We start from the raw sequence: 23328 nt of genomic DNA, 5'->3' as shown, positions 1-23328 counted from the left end.
CTTGATTATTCTCATTAAGTTTGTAAATACATCTAACAGTTAACTTGTAATGAGTTATCCTTATTGAAATTCTGGTTTAAATTAGTCTCCCCTTAACTCATTACAAGTTATTATTTCTCTCCCCTAATGTAGAGAAAACTATCGAATCAAAATTGTAATCACAGATAAACTTGTATGTTGACACCATTTTTTGATGAAAACAGGGTCGACTTGGATTTTAAAAAAAAAAATGAAAACGGGAGTCGCCACCAATCCTTTTTTGACAAGGTGTGATCGGGTCACCTCAAAAAGTGGTTGTTTTTAATAAATGATTTAATTTTATTAAAACAACGATTTTGGTCTACGAAATTCAGAAAAATGAGTTCGGGAGCCGGTTACGCACGAGGAAGGATTAGCACCCTCGATACACCCAAAATTGGTACCTAGTTGATTAATTAGTGTCTTAGTGTCGAAAATTGAAAATTTGAAGAGTTTTAAAAATACGATCCTTAAAAGAAAATCTGATATCGTGAATTGAAACATAAGATTCTCTTGTTCCGAAGGAATATCACATCCAGCACGTTAGGACACGATACTCTAAACCATCGAAACCAAGATCACCTTATAGTTTAATGAAACCATACTTTGAAGCTTTAAGAGGATATTTGGCTATTTAGTCAAACGAGAAATCGAAACCCAGCACGTTAGGGCACGTTTTCTCGAGTTTCCAAACGCGAAATATTGCCTTATTTAGAAAAATTTTCCTTTTGGTGTTTAGTGTCAATGCTTGACAAAACAATAACGAATACGACAAGGTGAGCAAAGTAAAGTGAGTAACAACAATGCAATAGGCAAAATGAAATGACGAGGCGATTACATAAACAAAGCATACAAATAAATAAATAGAACTAACATTTAAAAAAAAGCACAAGTGTACACGAATAAATAAACAAACACCAAATAACAATGATGACAATAAATACAATTATGTAAAAATGTATATGCATGTATAATTTAAAGCCATAAAATAAGAAATGCATATAAATTATAGAATATGAAACATAGATAAATATATACATATATATAAAATCGGTAAGTATTATAAAAATAAAAATGTAAATGTGTTTATATATATTTACAAATTGTGATAATATAAAATATATGTATGTGAATTATAAAATATGTGAAATATACAAAAAGCATTTTTAAGAATATAAAGAATATATATAAGTATGTATATGATGTAAAATATGCATAAATATATGTAAGTATATAAGAATTATGAAATATGAAAAATATATTTAAGTATGTATAAGTACGTATATATACATATATATGAATTAAGATGTATGTATTTATGCTTATACCTATGTATACATAAAAATATGAGATATAAAAATATAAAAAAGTATATTTATAATAAATGAAAAGTATGTACGTAAATATATTATAAAAATGTATCAACAATTTGAAATTATGAATATTAAAATATTTTAATATAAATAATATATAAGATGATGACATATATATTTAGCGATATTAAAAATCCATATAACATACATAGAACATATATAGTATATGCATACCTTAGAAATGATAAGAATGATAATAAAACTATTTTCTACACTACATAAATACATACACATATATATATAAACGACAGTATATACAATATAATATTAGAAAAATATATATAATAGTGTAAAATATAACTAATAATATTAAAATATATACAATGATAATATATATAAAAGATATATGTATATATAATTATATAATATAATATTAAAATATAATAATACGACATAAAAAACATGACACAAATAAAGTATAGTATTAAGAACACATATATAATACATGAAGAATATACATAATACTAAAATATTTAGGTAATATATGCGTATATTAAAAACTAGTAATAATATTACCGAGGTATATACAAATATGTCAAGTATATATACGTATTATAAATATATAAATATATAACAAAGCATAAACTAATAAAAATAATAATAATAATAATAATGATAACATTGGAATATAAAAGAAACAAACATAAGATTAATAAAATATTAGAATAAAAATGAAATAAAAATATTAAATATGAAAATATATATATGTATACACGTACATAATAAAAATATATACTAATACATAATACTAATACTAATACTAATAATACTAATAATATAAAAATAACAAGGATATTTAATAAAGATATAAAAATAAACGAAAAAAAGGACTAAAATTGAATTAAAAACAAAGTTGTGGGGCCAATTTGAAATGAAAACAAAGAAAAGGGACTTAATTTTACGCGCGTGAAACGTTGGGGGACCGAAACAACAATTATTCCTTTCCATTAAAACGCAGCACATTGGCTGGGACTAAATCGAAAAGCGCGAGAAATTATTGGGCCAAATTAAAAACCATAAGAAACTTAATTGTGAAGCATCAGAAAAGCGGAAGGACTGCGCGCATAAATATCCCATTCAAACGAAAACACGCGGATCCTCTAGCGGGTCGGGTCGGATGGGTCGGGCATGACCAAAACGACGTCGTTTTGGGGCTTAAGTGTAGCCCCCAAAACGACGTCGTTTTGGAGGGCTATATAAGGCCTAAACTAACCAAAAAAATCATTTGGGGAGAGGGAAAGAAAAAAAAAGAAGAGAGAGGGAAGAGAGAAGGAAGAGAGAAGGGAGGGGGGAAGGAAAATCCGGCCAGGGGGGCCGGTCACCGGACGGCCACCGGAGGCTCGCCGGCGCCGGCGCCGGCCACCGCACGCGGTGGCCGGAAAAGGTAAAAAATTTATTTTTTATTTTTTTATTTGTTGTATATTTTTATGTTAAATAGATAGAAAATAAAGAAATATATGTATATGTATGTAAAAATCGAAAGGAACAAAGAAAAAAATACAACCTTTTGTTTTTTCTTTTTGTTTTTAACAATCACTGCTATCTGTTTATTGAAGACTGTAAATTTCTCTTTAGTGTTTACAAAGTAGAAAAGAAGAATAAAGAAAAAAAAAAAGCCCCCCGTACAATTTTTGATTCGGGTTTTTATAACCCATTTTCATCTAATTTCCTATTGTTTCTGTTTTGTCTCTTTGCATGGGATGGGCACGATGGAGGTGACAGAGGCATGGGGTGCAGACGGTGATGGGCATGCGTGGAGGCTGGCGCGGAGCAGAGGCGTGCGAGGTTGAGTGGTTGCGCACATGGGGCAACGGCGCAAGTGGGCAAGTGGGGGGGTTTGCTGGTATGGGCCCGGGCAGATTTTGGGCTTTACATTGTAATTAATATATATTCCCAACTTTCTTTCAGGATTCACTCATCTTTGTCCGTTGTGGTGGAGCAATTGAAACATATACGCACTTACAAAAATTCAAAGATGAGAAATATTTAGGTATTGATAAAAAACCAATTGTAATTGGGAGTATTTATAACTTATTGGCTTGATGTGTACAACACGTAAATCAACATAATCTCATGTTGAAATAGAAAGTTTAGTTTTCATAAGTAATGGTTTAGTTATTAGTTGGAGGCATTTGATAAACAATTCAGCTAAATCATTTTGTCTGTAAACATGAGCTATAGGATGCTCAACTTTTATCCCAATTGACATGTAATAATCATTAAAAACTTGGGATGTAAATTCACCAATATTAGCAAGATGAATTGTTTTAATTGCATAATCTGAAATTAGTCATTTAAACAAGCAATCTCGCAAATGATAGGTTGCAAGTTGATAATGCATGTGATTATTTTGTAGATCCATCTACAAAAATCATATAATATCAAGACCATCCACATGGTGGATGAATGGGCCCATATTCATTTTAGAAATGCAAAACATTAAATCGTAACTTTAGCTAGTGAGTTTCTAATAATCAATTTTCATTGAGAACAAACAACAAATGAGAATTCTTTAAATTAAAGAATCTTCTAGTTTTTTTTTAATAAATGTCCATATGAATTCTCAATTAATTTTCGCATCATATATGATCCAGGATGGTCTAATTGGTCACGTCAAGTAGTAAACGCATTTGTATTAGTAAACTTCTGGTTTACTTTAACATGTGTTTCAATTGTACTAAATTGTAACAAATTGATAATTTTATTGTCATTCTTTTTATTTTGTATCCACATTAAATACTATTGTGACATTTACTACTGGAAATGTCTAAATTACTGTGAATTTTATAATGCCACCAAGTCAATAAATATAATTTCCAAATAATTATATGCAGTATTCGCTTCAGGGAATATGCCAAAATCTTCAAATGCCCAAAAAACTATTAATATCAAACTTTGAGAGTGAATCTTATTTTCCAGGTGTACAACAGGTACATAACCAATAACTGACATACGTTTCTCTTGCAAGTTCTCATCAGTAATATTTTTCCACGTAATTTTAATTGAGAACTTATTATGAATACTGTAGAGTATACTCAGTTTTTAAAAAACTTGCAACTTTAGGTGCATCCAACTATAACGAACTTTAGATAGAATTATTATATTCTATTACTCATAAGTAGATCTTTCACAATCAAATATTTTACTTTCAACCCCTTTAATAGGGATGATGACAAAAGAATATCACAAAGATTATAAATTAATAACCCAATTCCCTTTTTTTATTCATATGAAATATAATATTTTTCTCATTCACAATTTCCATATGAGATCCATTATGAATATTTTTTAAAACCAATGGATTAACCATCACAAGGTATTAATATATTAGCTCTTCTGGAGCTTTCGACTAATTTTGTACTACCAAATATTGGAATAATATTGGTTTGTTTTAGTACCAAATAAGATAAATATTTTCTATCTGTAATGATAAAATCATTCTTCAAAAAATATTAACAGAAACAAAATATTTGGGTATACGCCACATATGTGGCCAATAATCTTTCATATCACATTGATAACATAAGTTATCTTTACCAATTGAAAAGTTATCTTGAGAACTCTCATTGTTCTCTTATTTATTATTATGTTCCTACTTTTAGTGGTCCATTAGTATATATTTTATTTTCTTTATGTTTACATTCACTTCGGGGAATGCAACAAATCTAATAGGACGGACTTATAAACATCCCAATAGATTCTTTATTTCATAATCAGCATCGCAAACATGTGTAGATTTTAAATTAAAATCTATCTATTCATGTTGTCATGATTAGTCTCTAATTATAATAAATATGATATAATAAATAAATCATAGTAAAATATACCTGAAGATCTTTAACATCATCGTCATTGTAATAGCCTAAATTTTCAGTGGTGTCGGAATAGTGATTCGAGATCACTAAATCCGACAAATGAGTAAAAAATATTAATAATTTAGTGAATATAAGTTAAGTGTGAAGTTAGGAAAATTTTTGAAATAGCGAATAGTGTACTAGAAATAAAAATTTTAAAAATTAGAATTGGAAATGAGATATCGAGAGTTTGGAAATTTTAAAACGAGCCATAAATATTTTTACAAATATTTATGGAGTGTTAATAAGTTAGAAATTTTAAAGTTTCGATAGTTAATTGAATAAAAAGGATTAAATTGTAACAAATGTAAAATTATGAAAAATGATTAAATAGCTTAAAGGATAAAAGAAAGAGGGTCTAAAAGGCAAATAGACCCAAGGTCTATTTGGGCTGGACGGCAAGAGGCATGAAATCAGCAGGAAAAATGATGAATTAAGGAAAAAATTGAAATATTGCAAAATTTACTTAATAAACCTAGGACTAAAGTGGAATTATCTAGATTTCTCATTATTTTTCTGCATTCTCATCAGTAAAAACACCATAGAAGGGTTTTCTTAAGCTGGTTTTTCATACTTTTACTGCAAGTAAGTTCAATTCTTGATTATTTCTTGAAATTTTTGTTTTTTTATGACTTTTACAACTAGGTCCACTTGTTGAATTCATTAGTTTTTGATTCTATGAAAGAAATTGGAAGTTGCTATGAATATGTGCTGGAAGTATATGATGATTTAGCATGGAATTAGAGTTTTAAATTGTTTATATGCTGATTTTATTGAAAGAATTGAATAGAAAGTGAATGTTTGGGACCTAATAGTGAAAGAGTTTGAAGTTAGGGTTTTATGTGGAAATTATGAATTTAAATAATTGTGAAATAACTTATAATGTCTAGGTAAAGCATTAATTAGGAAAAGTTATCTTCATTGAGGGATTGATTGAGCAAGGACTGAATTGTATGAACTGTGAAATTTGGGGCAAAAATCGAAATCAACATTTGCACTAAAACAGTTTTGGACAGCAGCAGTAGTCTAACTTTGAAAAATCACCATAAATTGTAGAAATCGAATTAGAAGATGAAAAAAAATGAAATTAAAGATTATTGATTCTAGTTTCTCGGTGTAAGCAACGGAATTGTAGATCATGAGATATAATAGATTTTGTGAGACAATGTCAGAATGATTTTGGGTTCCCCTGTTCTGACTTTGGAAAATCATAAAAAAATTGGAGAAAAATAATTAGGGGCTTAAATTTATATTTTTAAAATCTTTAATGAGTCTATTTTCAATTGAAACAAACATGGACATCATCCGAATTCTGTACGAAGAGATAATTAATTTTTAGTGAAGAAGGGTCAGAATTGTCAGACAGCAGAATAGGGGTGACTTTAAAGAATAAACTGTACTTATTGGCTGAACCAAAAATTCTAAAAATTTTATGATAAGAAGATATATGAGTCTAGTTTCAAGGAAAATTAGCGGATCCTAATTTGGAGTTCTATAGCTAAAGATAAAAATAATTTAGTGACTATGATATGGATGGACAGCATTGGAATATACATAAGTAAATAATTAAATTATAGATAATATTACTTACAATGATAGATCGAGAACCCGAAGCAAGTCGAGGAAAAGAAAAAGTAGTTGATTAGTCCCTGAACTTTCACAAATTTTGCAAATCGACCCAGGTAAGTTCATATGGTTGAAGTTTAATGATTATGTTAATTTTATGAATTATATAATGTAATATGTATGATGAAATATATTTATTGATAAATAGAGAATAAAATAACAACTCGAAAATCGAATAAATGATTAAACTGAGCGGAATGTCAGATTTGAGTACTTCTGATCAGTGACAAGTGATAAGTGGTAGCCTCAGCTACACTTATCTGATCAGTGATAAGTGACAAGTGATAAGTGGTAGCTTTAGCTACACTTATCTGATCAGTGACAAGTGATAAGTGATAAGTGGTAGCTTTAGCTACACTTATCTGATCAGTGACAAGTGATAAATGTGATCAGTGTAAGACCATGGCAGGACTATGACTTCAAAAGGTGATAAGTGATCATACGCAATACCATAGTTATACTATGGCAAAGTGAAAGTGAAGTACTCAATTTTCCGTAACCATTCCCTATTTTGGTTAAAGAATGATATGTGACAAATGGGCCCAAAAGAATTAAAGGAAATGGATAAGTGGTAGTAAGTTTATACAAGGGAACTCACCAATGGCTGTGGTTGACAGGTGAACTTAATAATTGTGTATATTGTATAAGTGTATAAATATTTGGTAAGATTTATGTTTTATGCCTATGAACTTACTAAGCTTCTATAAGCTTACATGAGTGTAATCAATGTCTCTTGTAGATTGACGTAGAAGTATACGGAGGATCGGATCAACACAGAGGATCACACTATCCAGATTATATCCGGTAGCTTTTGTAAATTTCTTTTTGATTTATATGGCATGTATAAGGTTTGATGATTATATACATACTAAGACTTGTTTAAGAAATATATATTAAAGTAAAGAATGATGAATATGTTAAATAGTATAATTATAATAGTAGTATAATTTGGTATCAAATTGATTGAAATGAATTGGTTGGTTGGATTGGTCTCGGTTTTAAAATTTGCAGGGAAGGTTAGATATTTATAAAGGGGTTATATTGAGCAAAAAAAAAACTTTGGGATTTTGCAAAAAATTCCCTATGGTTTCGATTTAATTCTGGTTTGGTCTCGAAGTATGTTTTTGGCTTTGGAGGCCCATCTAAAGGACGCCATGACATGTTTTAGTAAATGAATAGTATTTAACTCGTATCAATGGAAAATTAATTCGGTAAACTCCGGTAATGCCTCCTACTCTATTTCGGCGACGAATACGGGTAAGGGGTGTTACAGTCATCACTAGAAGGTATGAGATAGTTCGAAAATATTCTTGATTTTATATAGATAACGGTAGCAAATCTTTCACCATCCTTAAGAATAAAAAGTAAAATAAGTTAATCAAAATAATGATAACATATAATGAAAGAAGAATGAAAAATAATAATCAGATATGAAATATTAAATAAAAGAAACTTCCTGTAAAAACTTTGCATTTTGCCGTCAAAGAAATTGAAAATCATGGAGGATAAATTTGATCGTCGATAAAAGGAACTATCACTTTGAGCAAGATCGTGCTGATAGCGTGTTATAAAATAAAGAGAGATAGGGAGAATAAAGAACAAAGAAAATATGAAAGCAACAAAAAATATACTTTATTAATCAAAAGGGGTGATTATAATGCTTCATCAGAGTCTCTATTTATAGGCATAAGAAGTATAAAAGAAGTAGAGATCTAATTCTAATAACTATTAGAATTTAAAGTATATTAAAAATTTATCTTGATCATGATGGACATCCATTTAATAAGATAATCATAACAAAAATTTAGTTTAAAATATATCAATATTTTATACCAACTGGTACAAGTCGATCTTAACCAAAATGGGTTGAAATACATTGAAATAGCCGAAACGCACTATCAAAACAAAACATAGACTAGTTAATACAAGTTTAGGACCAAAACAATACATATTAACCGTTACCGATGCAATATCAACTATCATAATTACTAGAAGTTGTATTGTTATATCCTTGTTTGGCGTATCCCACATTTTTTTAATAATTTTTTAAAAATATTTTTAATTTATTCAAATCTCATTATATTATTAACTAAATAGGGCATTAAAAATGAGATTGAATTATTAAAATAAAAGTCACATAAAAATTACAAGTACATGTTATTTTTAACAAAATAATAATATTAATAGGAACCATGAGCAATAATAATATAAATACGTAACATATAGTACAAACGGTAAATAAATCACTATAAACTAATGCAGAAATACCATGTCTACAGAATGATCTCAAAAGAAAAGAAGGACAAACTGATAGTAATTGTAATATTAGAACAATTAAGAAACAAACCAAAGATGCATCAATTTGATCAAATCATTGAAATTTACATCTTAACCTCGCCATCATCAAATTAACTTGACGATGAATACCAATCAACCAAAAAAAAAACTATCAAAAGTCCTAAGAAACCTACTGCATCAGAGATGCACAAAAGGCCAAGTCTCAAATAGTCTATCCTCCTCCTCATCATATCGAATCTATCATGATAAAGTATTTGAGAATGGTTTTTAATAGATCTAGTGACACCCTTATATTGACAAATCAAAAACTAAAAATAAAATCACAATAATATAAACTAAAAATAAAATCACAATAATATAAACTAGATGTGTGCATGGGCCAGGCCACCCAACCCGGCCCAAAGGCCTACCCGAAATGTGGAAGGGTTTGGACAAAAATATAGGCCCGAAAAATAAGTTTGGGCAAAAAAATAAGGCCCGTTTAAAAAATAGACTGGGCCTCGGGTAAGGCATTTTTTGCCTGGGCCAGGCCCGAATTCACTACATGAAAAAAAATCTTTTTTTAATATTATTTTCTTATTGTTTTCTCCCTATTTTGCTACTATTTTGTTGTTATTGTTTGGATATTGTATAAAACTTATTTTATTGTTAATTTTTTTATTATTTTAAAGACATTTATTAATTTTGTTATTATTTTAGAAACATTTGCTTGTTAAGTTGTATCTATTTTAGTGTTATTTAAGTATACATATTTTTTAAAATTTATTTCAATTTGTTGAGAAATATTTATTTGATGTTTTTAGTATTTTTGATAGTTTATATATATTTTAAAATTACATAAAAATAATATAAAAATTAATATGAGTGGGCCGGGTCGGACCTGGATTTTAACATATTTATTCAGGTCGAGCTTAAGCAAAATTTTAGGCCCATTTTTTGAACTGAGCCCAGGCCTAACAAACGGGCCTAAATTTTTAGTTGATCCCGACCCTAATCCGACCCGACACGGCCCATGCACATGTCTAATATAAACTAAAATTTAAAAAAAGAAAATCACGAAAAATAATATTAAGCCTAAACTAACTCAACCTAAAGATACAGAAAAATTCGAGGGGATAATGTTTTTATGTGAAAAGAAAAGGAAAGGTATAATTCTTCTATCTTGTGATTGTAAATGGTAGCTATGACATCCGACACCCACTCCGACCACATCCGCAAATTTATCATCACGAGGTGACTGTCACCTTTCCATCATTTTCTTTGTTGTTTTCAATCATTGAGAACAAATTTGTTGACAGCTAATTAAATTGGTGTAAGAATTCCAAAAATGTTGTATAAAAATATTAGGTTAAAATCTGTCATTAGTCCCTCTAGTTTAATAAAATTTGAGATTTAATCTATATAAAATTATAAATATATATTTTTTTCCATTAATATTTATCAATTTGATATGTCAATTAAACTGCTGTCATATGATATATAATTAACGAAAAGTAAACATGTTATATTAGCAAATTTTAACTGAAATTACTAACGAAACTTAAAATAAACAATAAAATTTTAATTTTGATTTTTTTACCGACTGATGTTAGCTTAAATTTACATCAAAATAAAACATTCCGATTGATACAAGCGATGCCGAAACGGATGTAACTACTATATTGACTATCTGAATTGAGAAATATAATTAGGTGGTCGAAAGTCGTAGCCAACCCAACTTGTTATCGGCCTATCCGCCACTGCTATTTCTATATATACCATATCAAGTTCTTGTTTTCATCAACAAAAATATTTCTTTCCACATTAGGTATTAAACAAATTGCTCTTTTTTATAATTATAATTATCACCCTCCCAATCCCACCTACGTATAGCTACTACGTATACAGATTTTGAAGAAAGCTGTATTTATTGTTTTTTATGACAAATAGGTTAACGTGTTCTTCTCCGACACTACTAACATCCATTTTTCCACTCCCACGTGGTCATAAACAGTTTGCAAGCTTTTCACGCATTGAAAACAGCTTCAGCTGCTGCCTAACGTTTCTATATATATATATATATATTGTGTTTGTAATATACATAGTAATACCATTTATTTGCAGGAGTAAGGAAAAGGTACAAGTCAAGAAAATGGATATGGACTTATCTCCCAAGTTTCCGGCGACGTTCGTGGAGACAGAAGATGGCGGATACTATAATTGGGCAGCTGCCGATTCTCCGGTGCTCCGCGAGGCCAAAGTTGCAGCTGGTAAGCTTGTGTTGAAGCCTCGAGGCTTTGCTCTTCCACACTATGCGGATTGCTCCAAAGTAGGTTATGTTCTTGAAGGTTAGTGATCTTGAAGAGTTCTCTGGTATAATACCAAATTTAGTCATTGAGAAATGGGGAGAAAAATGGGCTTGTCACTGGATTAAGAGGTTGCTAGTAAAATTTAAATATGATATTAATATATTTTATATTTTAAAAATATATTTATATTATTTTTAATTTAATAGATGGTATTCTTTTTTTATATTTACATTATAATATTATATATTACTATAAATTTAGTTTTTATGTGTTTTAAATTATATAATATATCTATGTATATAAATAATTTAATATATTATATTATAAATATAGAAAACATGCTTAATTTTTTGTCCAACTAATCTTATATTTTTGTGAAAGCCCACGCAAATTTTAGACTGGCCTTTGGACTTGGCCAAGTAATCTAGCTCATGAAAAGTCTAGTGGCAACCCACATGGCCGTTTAATTGTACTTCACGTTAACATGACACTATTAATTTTATATGTTACATTAATGAATAATTTAAAATTTGTAAAAATATTTAAAAACTTTTAAAAATTAGCATGAAGTATATGTAAATTATCATGCAAGCTGCCATATTTAAAAAATTAATGTTTTAGTCTATATTTCTGTCAAAATTAATGTTGAGGGTAATATTTAGCTAAAATAATAATAAAAGTTAAATGATATAAAAGATTGAAAGTTAAATTTCATATTATACTTCTCTCTTTTTATCGCCATACATATATGATGAACATCAACATGATTTTTTGTTAGGTAAATGTGGAGTTGGATTGACAACACCAGCTTCCAACACAAAAGAAAAAATGGCATTCATAGGTATTAAAAAAGGGGACATAATACCAATCCCTTGTGCATCAGTTTCATGGTGGTACAATTATGGTGATTCAGACGTGGTCATAGTGTTCTTGGCCGATGCAACCAATGCCTATGTTGCCGGCGAAATCACCTATTTCTTGTTAACAGGACCTCTGGGTCATTTGCATGCTTTCTCACTTGAATCCATTGCCAAAACTTACCAAATCACTCTACAAAATGCTCAAAAACTTACCAGTAACCAAAAGGGCCTTCTGCTCATCAAGCTTAACCAAGAACAAGCCAAAACCATCCCAAAACCTAACGAGGAGTTACTAAATATTTATACCCAAAACATCAATGGTTCATTACCTGATGTTGAAGTTCACAATGGTGGCAATTTTACTACTTTAAAACCCAGTAAATTTCCCTTTCTTGAACAAGTGGGGCTTAATGTTAGTCGCTTGGTACTTGAAACTAATGCCACTAGGGCACCATGGTATGCATCGGATCCACAAGTGGTGTATGTTGTGAAAGGAAGTGGTGAAGTACAAATTGTGGGTCTTCAAGGCAAGCTTGTGTTGAACACTAAAGTTGAGACCGGCCAATTGTTTGTGGTGCCAAAATTGTTCATGGTTGCCATTTCTGCTGAGGAAAATGGCTTGGAGCTGATCTCAATCGTAACATCTACTAGGTAACCAATTATTTAATTTCTTCACACACATATATATATACATAAAAAGGTAAGTATATATTTTGGTACTTAAATTTGACTTCAATGTTCAAATTCATACATAACAGGACGAGCCAAGGGGTTATTTCGCTAAATAAGTAAATTGCTTTTTAGGCTCTCTCAAAATTAAAAAATTCAATTTTAGGTACATTTTAAATTTTGATTAAATGAGAAATTATAATTTTAGCCTTTTTGAAAAATTGATAATTTAATTGAAGCATTTCTAATAGAAGATTTTTAATTTTGCCCCCTCCTCAAATTTTATAATCTTATCTTGGTCCCCTGAATAAAATTTCTAGCTTCACTCTAGGTACCTAAGGTTTTTTGTCCAATTAGATCCTAAACTTGGCCTCAAGTTTCAATTTGGTACGTCAACTTTTTTTTGTTCAAATTAGTATACTTAAACTTGGATTCTTAGTTCAAATTGGTTCAATCATTTACCGTAAGTACTAATTTGCGACAAAAAAACCCAAAGTTCATGTACCATACTAAACCTTAAATCCAAGTTCAAGTACCTAATTGGACCAAAACAAAAACTCTTAGATACCAATTTGAACTTTAAAATCAAATTCGGGTACCAAAATGTATATTTACCCTATATATAACTAGCTGCATGTACTTGTATATATAATCTGCTTTTGAATTGAATTGCAGGGCTATGATGGGAGAAATGGGGAGTAAAAATTCGGTTTTGAATACAATTCCTTCAATTCTGCAAGTGAGCCTTAATGTGAGCTCAGAGCTAAATCAACAATTCATTGAGATGATGGAAACTGGCACCATTGTTGTTCCCCCAATGAACTTGTACTAGGTCCTATGATTGTATCATTTTAGGGTTTCAATAAAAATGGACAGTATGTTCCATTACAATCGTTTATGAGTTCGATTTTAAGTTTTAGATTTGATGAGAGGGATTAGAAAGTTTTATTGTGTTATGTAAAATGTATTAAAAAAAAGAAATATTTGAATCTTGATAAATATTTTTTTAAAAATTATATCAATGATTCCGATTAATTGAGGATTTCTTCTTTTTATCAAAAAAAAATTATATCAATAATTATCGTTAGAATTATTTGATCCGAATCGAATTAGTTATTTGACCGGTTCAATTAAAAACTGACTAGTATATTAATCTTCATATAGGGATTGATTTGAACAGATTATTTAGAATAGGTAAAAAGAGATAAGGAAAAAAAAACGGTTGACCTGATATTATAATTTTATCTTTTTTGAATATCGTTACCACGAATTATTGCACCGACAATGCCCCAGATTTAGGCCCCGTTCTTTATTGCGTTTTAAATGGACTTTTGCGTTAAAAAGTCCTTTTCTCTTAAAAGGAGAGAAGAACGGCCTCCATCTTCTCAAAAAATTCTCCATCTCAAACGTTATTTTTTCCTGATGGAGAAGCTGAAAATTTCACCATCTAAAAAGCTTGAAGTGCTTTTGGCTGATAAATGACCAAAATAACCTGTCTTCTCCCCCTTGGAAAAACGTTCTTTCCTCTGCTGTGAAAGTTCTATACCTATTTTTTTCACATTTTCGCTGTGAAAGCTCCTTCCTGTTCTTTGTTCCTCTTCCGCAGGTGAGTTCGTTTTCTTCTTCTTCTCTTTAATTATTAGTTATGCTTTGTTTTTATTTACTTTTTAATTCTGGCTTTTGTGCCTCTTTTGCTTTACTGTTTTGTGCCTCTACTGCTGTTTTGCTCTGCCTCTTTTGTTTTGTGCCTCTTTTTCTCGCTTCGTAACTCTTCCAAACTATTTTAGTTGATAAGAATAGAAGAATCATGGTTTTACCCTTGTGCTGTGAATCAGTCGAGAGAAGAAAGTAGAAATATGACAATGGAATTTCCATGAATTTATAGTGAACTCAAGACAACATAATTCCTAACTAATTGTCTGACTCTAAACTCAAAGATAGACTCAATAGACCACTCTTTTTCTGTTCTTGGAAGCAAATCCCAGACCTTTTGTAATGGGTATTTGACTTCAATTTGTCCCAGACCTTTTCTGTTCTGAGTTTACTTTCTATAATTTTCCATGTGATGTTGAAAATGGAAATAATCAGGCAGGTTAGAATTTAAGTGATAGGGATTCTGGGAAAGCAATATCCTCTTTGTATATCTTATGTCCAAGAATATTTTGTAAAGCGAGATGTAATTTGGCTTATGATATTGTTTTCCCCTTCTTTTACATACGTGTCTGTATCATGGCATATACAGTTGTTTCTGCTTTCATTTTTGGTTTGATATTACATGTTACTTCACTGTCATCATATATAGCTCAAATCTGTTTGCTAGACTTTAGATTTTGGCCCTATAGGATGTTCCATAATTTCTAATTTCTAACAAATGGTTGTCCTTGTTATTTAGATATTTTATTAAAAACAATCATCACATGCCGAACCATTTTGCTGGGTTTTCAGGTAATTTCTAGTAAAGGTGAAAACGGTGTCCTCCAGAATATGAACCAAACAACAGCCACAATGAAGCTTCCAGATGAAGCACCAAACTTTAATTTTCTTTGTTAGATATTTTATAGCTTTAGCAAGCTTAAATTATACAGGAAATTCTTTGATGGATTTGATGTGATCTGTTTTTTGTTTCATCTTGTTTTTTTTTTTAATTTATATGAAAAGCATTCAAGTATATCAGCTTTAGTTTTTGCTTTAGTTTTTGAGGTATAGAGGTAAACATTGAAACATCAAGAGTTAGTGTAAGTTTTATCCTCCCAAAGTTAAGAGAGGGGACTGCTGATGGAGTTTCCTGCTTTAAAAACATGTGTTGCATGCTTTAACTGGCCCCTCCAAATGCAAAATTATCAATTTTTGTTAGTGTTATAGGCTGAAGGATAAGAGACCAAGAATGTATTTGATAATATTGAATTGCAAGTTGATGCGAATCATAATTAAATTTATGTATCATTGCTATAAATGTAAATTGTTTGACATGCAGAGATGCTCTTGATGCTTTGGGATTGGTTCGGTACTGCTGTAGGAGAATGCTTATGACTCATGTTGACCTCATTGAGAAGCTTCTGAACTACAACAGTAAGCTGTCTTTCTTTCTTGCCTTCATTCTGTTTGGACTTCCTCTGTATCTCATGCTTCTGTTCATCTTAGTGCTGGCTTTGTTTAGAATTGCCTTCTCTACTTACTGCCTTATTTTTATTTTTTTTGTGGTAGCATTGGAGAAGTCGGAGACCAGTTGAGGAAACATGTAGAATCTAAGGGTTTGTTGCAGTTTGTTTGAGCGCCTGTCAATGATTCTCAGTTTTGTTTAAGTGGGGCCGTGTTTGAATCCAGAAGAAGGGAAGGAAAGGACTTAAATAGTACTAGTCTAGTTTGTTTTCTTTAGCTCTATGATGGATCGCTGTATGTACGAAATTAGTGGGATTTGAAATGCTGAAAGTGATTGGAATGCTTTGCTGTTTGCTGGGATAATTGTATGATCAAAGACTAACTTTTGTTAGTTGCATTGCTACAGATGTGTTAGTAAGTGTAGGATGCATGGGAACCTTAACCGAGCATTTTAAAATCAATAATGACATGACCTTCTGGTAGCTTACAAGCTAAGTGAGGGAAGTGGGAATGAAGCAAAAGACACCATTTAATTATATCCTTTCCTTCTACTTGTCTCGACTTTCATTTTCATATGCTTATCAAATATAAGTATTATATTAATCAAATTATTTTCATATGCTTATCAAATATAAGTATGCTATTGACAAATCATTTATTGAATATAACCAAATCATTTTCATATGCTTATCAAATATAGCAACTAGTTTAATCAATTCACTTTAAATTGTAAATGCTATTGACAAATTTTTAGTATTTATATTTGGTATATAAATATTATCCCTTTTTAAAACTTTAATCTAAATATATGTAATATTTTAATTCGTTAGGTTTATGTTTTTTATGTTATGTTAGTATATAATATGAGTTATATATTCAAATACATTTTAAAATAAAATAATACAAATGTGTTAAAAGCATTAATTAAAAATAAAAAATAATTTTTATAATAATACAATCGTGTTAATATTTAATTACAAATATTTAATTTTTATATTTAAATATTTAAATATAGTTTATATGTTATAATTAAATTTTATAAATAATTAATATTAACTACTTAGAAATATTTAAAATTAATATTATATATTAAAATATTAACAATAAGTTATAATGAATTATTTTTTTATATTTTTACTAAAATATCATAATATTAACTAATTTGAACATTATTTAAATAAATATTTATTATTTTATAATCTCATGTCTAAAATGGACATTTTATTCTTCAAAAGTACTTTTTGACAGCAATGACAAACACTCAAATTTCTCAAAAGCACTTCTCAAAAGCACTTCTCAAAAGCACTTTTGAAAAGTACTTCTCAAAAGCAATGAAGAATTGACCCTTAATAAATTGGAAAAAATCTTTTTTGTCTTGGACACAAGTGCTTAATGGTGTGACACTCACGATATGGTGGGTCCATCTCTATATTATTTTATCCATTGCTTCTTCTACCTTAGCTAAAAGATAAGACTCGAAAATAAATTTGTTCATGGATCGAGTTCGCTCAAATTTGAAAAAGGTGCAGGTAAAAATATTATACCTAAAAACTAGACTTAGACACAAAAAATAAATCCGTTTAAAATATGAGTCAGGCTTAGATTTGAATATTAAAGGCTTAAGCCCGACCTGGCTCGATTCATTTTTAAGTTTATAATATTTTATATTATGTTATTTTTATATATATTATGTAATTTAGAACACATTAAATAAATTAACATATATTAAATATATAATACTACTCTAATGTAAATATTAAAATAATATAATGTAAATATTTTTTTAAAAAATAATATGAGCGGGCCTAAAATAGTTTTGGGTTTATCTTTTGTAAATATGGACGGATTTGGGCAAAATTTTAAACATATATTTTGGATTAGGTCGAGCTTGTACAAACATAAGATAAATTAATATCATACTTAGACTCGGCCTAATCCAACGCAACCCATGAACATCTCTTATATAAACACATGAACCCGACTTACCTGAACTCAAAATATTTTTATATAACAAAGTACATACCTGTGACAAAGAGAAAATTTGGAATATGAAAGATGTTGTATTTTGATTAAGACAGACAATTATTGATTATCAAAATTCATAATCAAACCGATTGATATATATTTTTATAAATATATAATTTATTTAATCCAACTTAAACCCAATTTCCACTCAACTATTAATCAACCCAATTTATTACCAAACCCAAAGTAAAATTAAAACCCAACCCAATTAAAAAGGAAAATAAAAATAATAAATAGGATTAAATTGAATAACCCTAAACTTAACCTAAAAACATTTTATCTTCTTCTATATTCTTCTCTAATTCACGACAGCACCTCCATTAGCTATCTTTTATTTTCCCTTTCGGTACAAAGCTTCACCAATTCATTGTCTCACCCCTGACGCCTCCTTTGGTCCATCTTTCATCATCTCACAATCTTTCACCAATTCAATAGATGACAGCTTTGTATTTGGATTAATAAGTTAATCTGTATTTGTAACAGCCTAATTTTCAGTGGTGTCGGAACAGTGATTCGAGATCACTAAATCCGACAAATTAGTAGGAAATATTATTAATTTAGTGAGTATAAGTTAAATGTGAAGTTAGGAAAAATTTTGAAATAGTGAAATGTACAAAAAATATATATATTAAAATAATTAGAATTGAAAACGAGGTATCGAGACCTCGAGAATTTTAAATCGAGCCATAAATATTTTTACAAATATTTATGGAGTGTTAATAAGTTAGTATTAAAGTTTCGTCAAGAAATTTTAAAGCACTGATAGCTAATTGAACAAAAAGGACTAAATTGTATCAAATGCAAAATTGTGAGAAATGATTAAATAGCTTAAATGATAAAAGAAAGAGGGTTTAAAAGGCAAATAGACCCAAAGTCTATTTGTGCTGGGCGGCAAGAGCATGAAATCACCAAGAAAAATAAGGGCAAAATTAGAAAATTGCAAAATTTACTTAATAAAGCTAGGACTAAAGTGGAATTATCTAGATTTCTCTTTATTTTTCTGCATTCTCATCAGAAAAAACACCATGGAAGAGTTCCCTTAAGCTGGTTTTTCATATTTTTACTGCAAGTAAGTTCAATTCTTGATTATTTCTTGAAATTTTTGTGTTTTTGTAACTTTTACAACTAGGTCCATTTGTTGAATTCATTAGTTCTTGATTCTATGAAAGAAATTGAAAGTTTCTATGAATATGTGCTAGAAGTATATGATGATTTGATATAGAATTAGAGCTTTAAATTGTTTATATGCTGGTTTTATTGAAAGAATTGAATAGAAAGTGAATGTTTGGGACCTAAATTGTAAAAGAGTTTGAAGTTAGAGTTTTATGTGGAAATTCTGAATTTCAATAGTTATGAAATAACTTATAATGTCTAGGAAAAGTATTAATTGAGAAAATTAGTTTAATTGAGGGGTTAATTAAGTAAGGACTGAATTGTATGAATTGTGAAATTTGGGGCAAAATGAAAATCAACATTTTGCACTAAAACAATTTTGGACAGCAGCAATAGTCTAACTTTGAAAAATATCCAAAAATTGTAGAAATATAATTAGGAGGATGAATAAAATATAAAATTAAAGCTTATTGAGTCTAGTTTCTTATAGAGGAAATGGTGTAAGCAATGGAATTGTAAATCATGAGATATAATAAGTTTTGTGAGACAATGTCAGAATGATTTTGGGTTCCCCTGTTCTGACTTTGGACAATCATCAAAAATTGGAGAAATATAATTAAGGGATTAAATTTATATTTTTAAAATCCTTAAAGAGTCTATTTTCAATAGAAATAAGCGGGAACATTATCTGAATCTCGTACGATGAGATAATTAATTCTTAATGAAGAAGGGTCGGAACTGTCAGACAGCAGAACATGGGCAACTTTAAAGAATAAACTGTACATATTAGCTAAACCAAAAATTCTGAAAATTTTATGGCAATAAGATAAGTAAGTCTAGTTTCAGGGAAAATTAGCGGATCTTAATTTCGAGTTCTGTAGCTTAAGATATAAATAATTTAGTGACTATGACGCAAATGGACAGTTTTGAATATACATAAGTAAATAGTGAAATTATTGATAATGTTACTTGTTGCATGTTATATAAAATAAGGATAAAATCGTCATTAATTAAAAGTTTAGGGGTAAAATGATAATTTTGTTTAGAGCATTAGTTGAATGTATTATAACATGAAATAAATGAAAACGACGATCAAATTTCTTTATAAAGATCCGGATGACTTGAATACGAGACTTGAACGTGGAAAAGAAAAGATATCGGATTAATGAAATATCTGATAAATGAATCGGTAACTCCGGTAATGCTCCGTAACTCTATTCCTGTGACGGATTCGGGTTAGGGGCGTTACAGTATTATGAATTTTTCTTTCAAAATTAAAAAAAAACAATATAAGTTGATTAACTGATCAAAGTTAAATCATTTTAGTTAGGTCAATTATGATAATCTAAGTCAGATGATTCAATTATTGTAAATTATTGTCGGTTAAATATAAATAGTTGACCGAAATAACCGTATGCTAACCCCTACCGGTTTGAGTACAAGGGTTAAATAATTGGTTTGAATTAGAAGTATTTATAGGTTGGATTGCGTTTAAGTCGAGTTTAAGCATTCTATTAATATACTTTATTTTTGCCCAAGCCTAGCCTGAAGTCTAAAATTTTGTTCTAAGTCTGCCTATATTTGTAAATAGATAACCCAAGTCCATTTTAAGCTTGCATATATTGTTTTTAATTTTGTTAATATTTATATTATTTTTAATTTAATATTTAATAATTTTATATATTCTTTCACTTATTAAAATTTTATATATAGACAGTTTAACGTGATTTTTGTATATATTATAAATAACATGATATAATATATTAGAAAAATAGATACGAATCAACCCAAGTTTAGACTTTTACCGTTTGAGCTCAAGCCTAATCCATATTTTAAACTGGCTTAATTTTTTTTTGCTCAATCTTAATTTTAGGCCTAATAATTTTTGCTCAAAACCTATCGAAATTTTAGGACAAGACTTCAAGCTTAGACAGATAAAAGAATTATTTAAAAAGGGGCTTAAATTGAACACTTCATAACTAAAAGGGGCTAAAGTTGATACTATACCACCCAACTAAGGGACTAAGGCCACTAGCCCTTCTAGAAAACCCTTATATTTAACTAAATTTCATACTATTTATTTTAAATTGTTTATTTTGATTTTAACTAAATTACATAATATTTATTATTAATTATTGATACTTGGTCCATCAATCAACATGATTATATATACTTGTAACCCTTCAAAAAATTTATTTATACTTAGCCATTGACCAATTGACGATGATATGTTTAATATTAGAGAATGAATAGCCCAACAAACATAAAATATTAGAGTAATTAGATAAAATTACGCTTATTTTTCTTGTCAACTTTATTAGTTATAGTATTGTCAAATATTTTCTTGGCCTAACATACTACATAGTTTAGTTTTAGGTTTTGTTACTTGTTTAGAAAAAAAAAAATTCTGAAGAATTATGTATAATTTTTATAATAATTAATATTTTTAAAATTTTAAATTATGTAGTTTTGTAATTATGTATAATTTTTATAATAATTAATATTTTTAAAATTTTAAATTATGTAGTTTTGTAATTACAATTTATAAGATCAAACAGATGGACGTCTAGAGAATTAGAAACACTTATAATTGCAAGAGGATGTAATTATTACCCTAGCAATTATACTTTGGAATGAGAATTAGTTGGAAAATCGTCCAAAAGATGACTTTGGATTGATTAGACCGAGAATCAACTGAACCGACTAAGAAACCGATTGAAATGACTGTTAAACTTGCTAAAAACTGGTTTTTTACTAAAAAAGTATAAAAAAATAAAAAATTTCCAAAATAATACACCTAAAAAAACTAATTACCAGAATAGTACGTTCAAGGTGGTCACGCCACTGTGAGAGGCGGCACCACCCTCATTTCTGACCTGCACAGTAAAAAAACGCTGAAAACGAAAAACAAAAAGCTGAAAACAAAAAAAAATAAAAAAACGGGTCGTGTGGCTACCAGAGGTGACACCCAAAAAGTGACCCCTCCTGGCCGATTTGACCCCTCATGCAGAGGGATTTTGTTTTTTTGTTTGGGAGACCATAATATATGGTCCCCAAGGCTCATTTCGAGAACAAAGAAGGAGAAGAAGAAAAAGAAAAGAAGGAGAAGAAGAAGAAGAATGAGGCCGGCACTTGAGAGAAGAAAAAAGAAAAAGAAAAAGAGAAGGAGAAGAAGAGGGAAGGAAAAAAAAAAAGGTAATTTTTTTTTATAAATTTAAGTAAATAATGTTAGTTTAAGTAAAATAATTTATTTATTTTAGTTATTATTATTGTTGTTGATTGATTTGGATTTAATTCGGAAATAATTTTTATTTTTATTTCTTTGCAAGGTGTTATTTGGTTAATAAGAGATATTAAGGTATGTTTGTATTTATTTTATATTTTCATTGAAGTAATACACATGTTATGTGCAAAGAATGTTTTATTGTTATTATTTTATGTAATTTATTTGTTAAGTGTGTTTTAGGTTGATTGATTAAATATATTTTTTATAAATTTTATTTGACTTATTACATTCTGATTTTTTTTATGTGATGGGGGTTTTGAACCTTTTACAAAAAATAGTATTAAATAATATATTTGAAACATTATGTACTAAAATAACATAAAGAAATAAAATACGAAAATAATATATTTAAAAAATAATATACAAAAATAAAAAATACGAATAAAGTGCTAAAATCAGGGTTATTTATTAAAAAAATATAAAAAAACACTTAAATAATACATTTGAAACATTATGTACTAAAATAATATAAAGAAATAAAATACGAAAATAATATATTTTAAAAAATAATATACGAAAATAAAAAATACGAATAAAGTGCTAAAATCAGGGTTATTTATTAAAAAATATGAAAAAAACTTAAATAATACATTTGAAACATTATGTACTAAAATAATATAAAGAAATAAAATACGAAAATAATATATTTTAAAAAATAAGATACAAAAATAAAAAAATACGAATAAAGTGCTAAAATCAGGGTTATTTATTAAAAAATATAAAAAAACACTTAAATAATACATTTGAAACATTATGTACTAAAATAATATAAAGAAATAAAATACGAAAATAATATATTTTAAAAATAAGATACGAAAA

General features: G+C 28.8%; 1 protein-coding gene across 5 annotated transcripts; it reads left to right on the top strand.

The window, feature by feature from the left end:
* Nucleotides 1-10794: 10794 nt before the first annotated feature.
* LOC107891101 (12S seed storage protein CRD) lies at nt 10795-16476 on the top strand. 5 transcript variants are annotated; one of them, XM_041111646.1, is made up of 7 exons: nt 10956-10976; nt 11273-11496; nt 12236-12968; nt 13662-14592; nt 15432-15531; nt 15961-16055; nt 16191-16476. In XM_041111646.1, the coding sequence occupies exons 2-4, from the start codon at nt 11301-11303 to the stop codon at nt 13816-13818; spliced, it is 1086 nt and encodes a 361-aa protein (XP_040967580.1). In that variant the 5' UTR covers nt 10956-10976; nt 11273-11300; the 3' UTR covers nt 13819-14592; nt 15432-15531; nt 15961-16055; nt 16191-16476. The 5 variants fall into 5 exon arrangements, with proteins under 5 accessions (XP_040967581.1, XP_040967580.1, XP_040967582.1 ...); XM_041111648.1 differs by lacking the exon at nt 15432-15531 and adding an exon at nt 15379-15431; XM_041111647.1 differs by lacking the exon at nt 15432-15531 and having other exon boundaries at nt 10795-10976.
* Nucleotides 16477-23328: the final 6852 nt, after the last annotated feature.

Source organism: Gossypium hirsutum, chromosome A04, assembly GCF_007990345.1.
Source record: "Gossypium hirsutum isolate 1008001.06 chromosome A04, Gossypium_hirsutum_v2.1, whole genome shotgun sequence".
NCBI classification, from domain to species: Eukaryota; Viridiplantae; Streptophyta; class Magnoliopsida; order Malvales; family Malvaceae; genus Gossypium; species Gossypium hirsutum.
The sequence above is the reverse complement of the archived record's forward strand: the minus strand, read 5'-3'. Positions and strand labels throughout refer to the sequence as shown.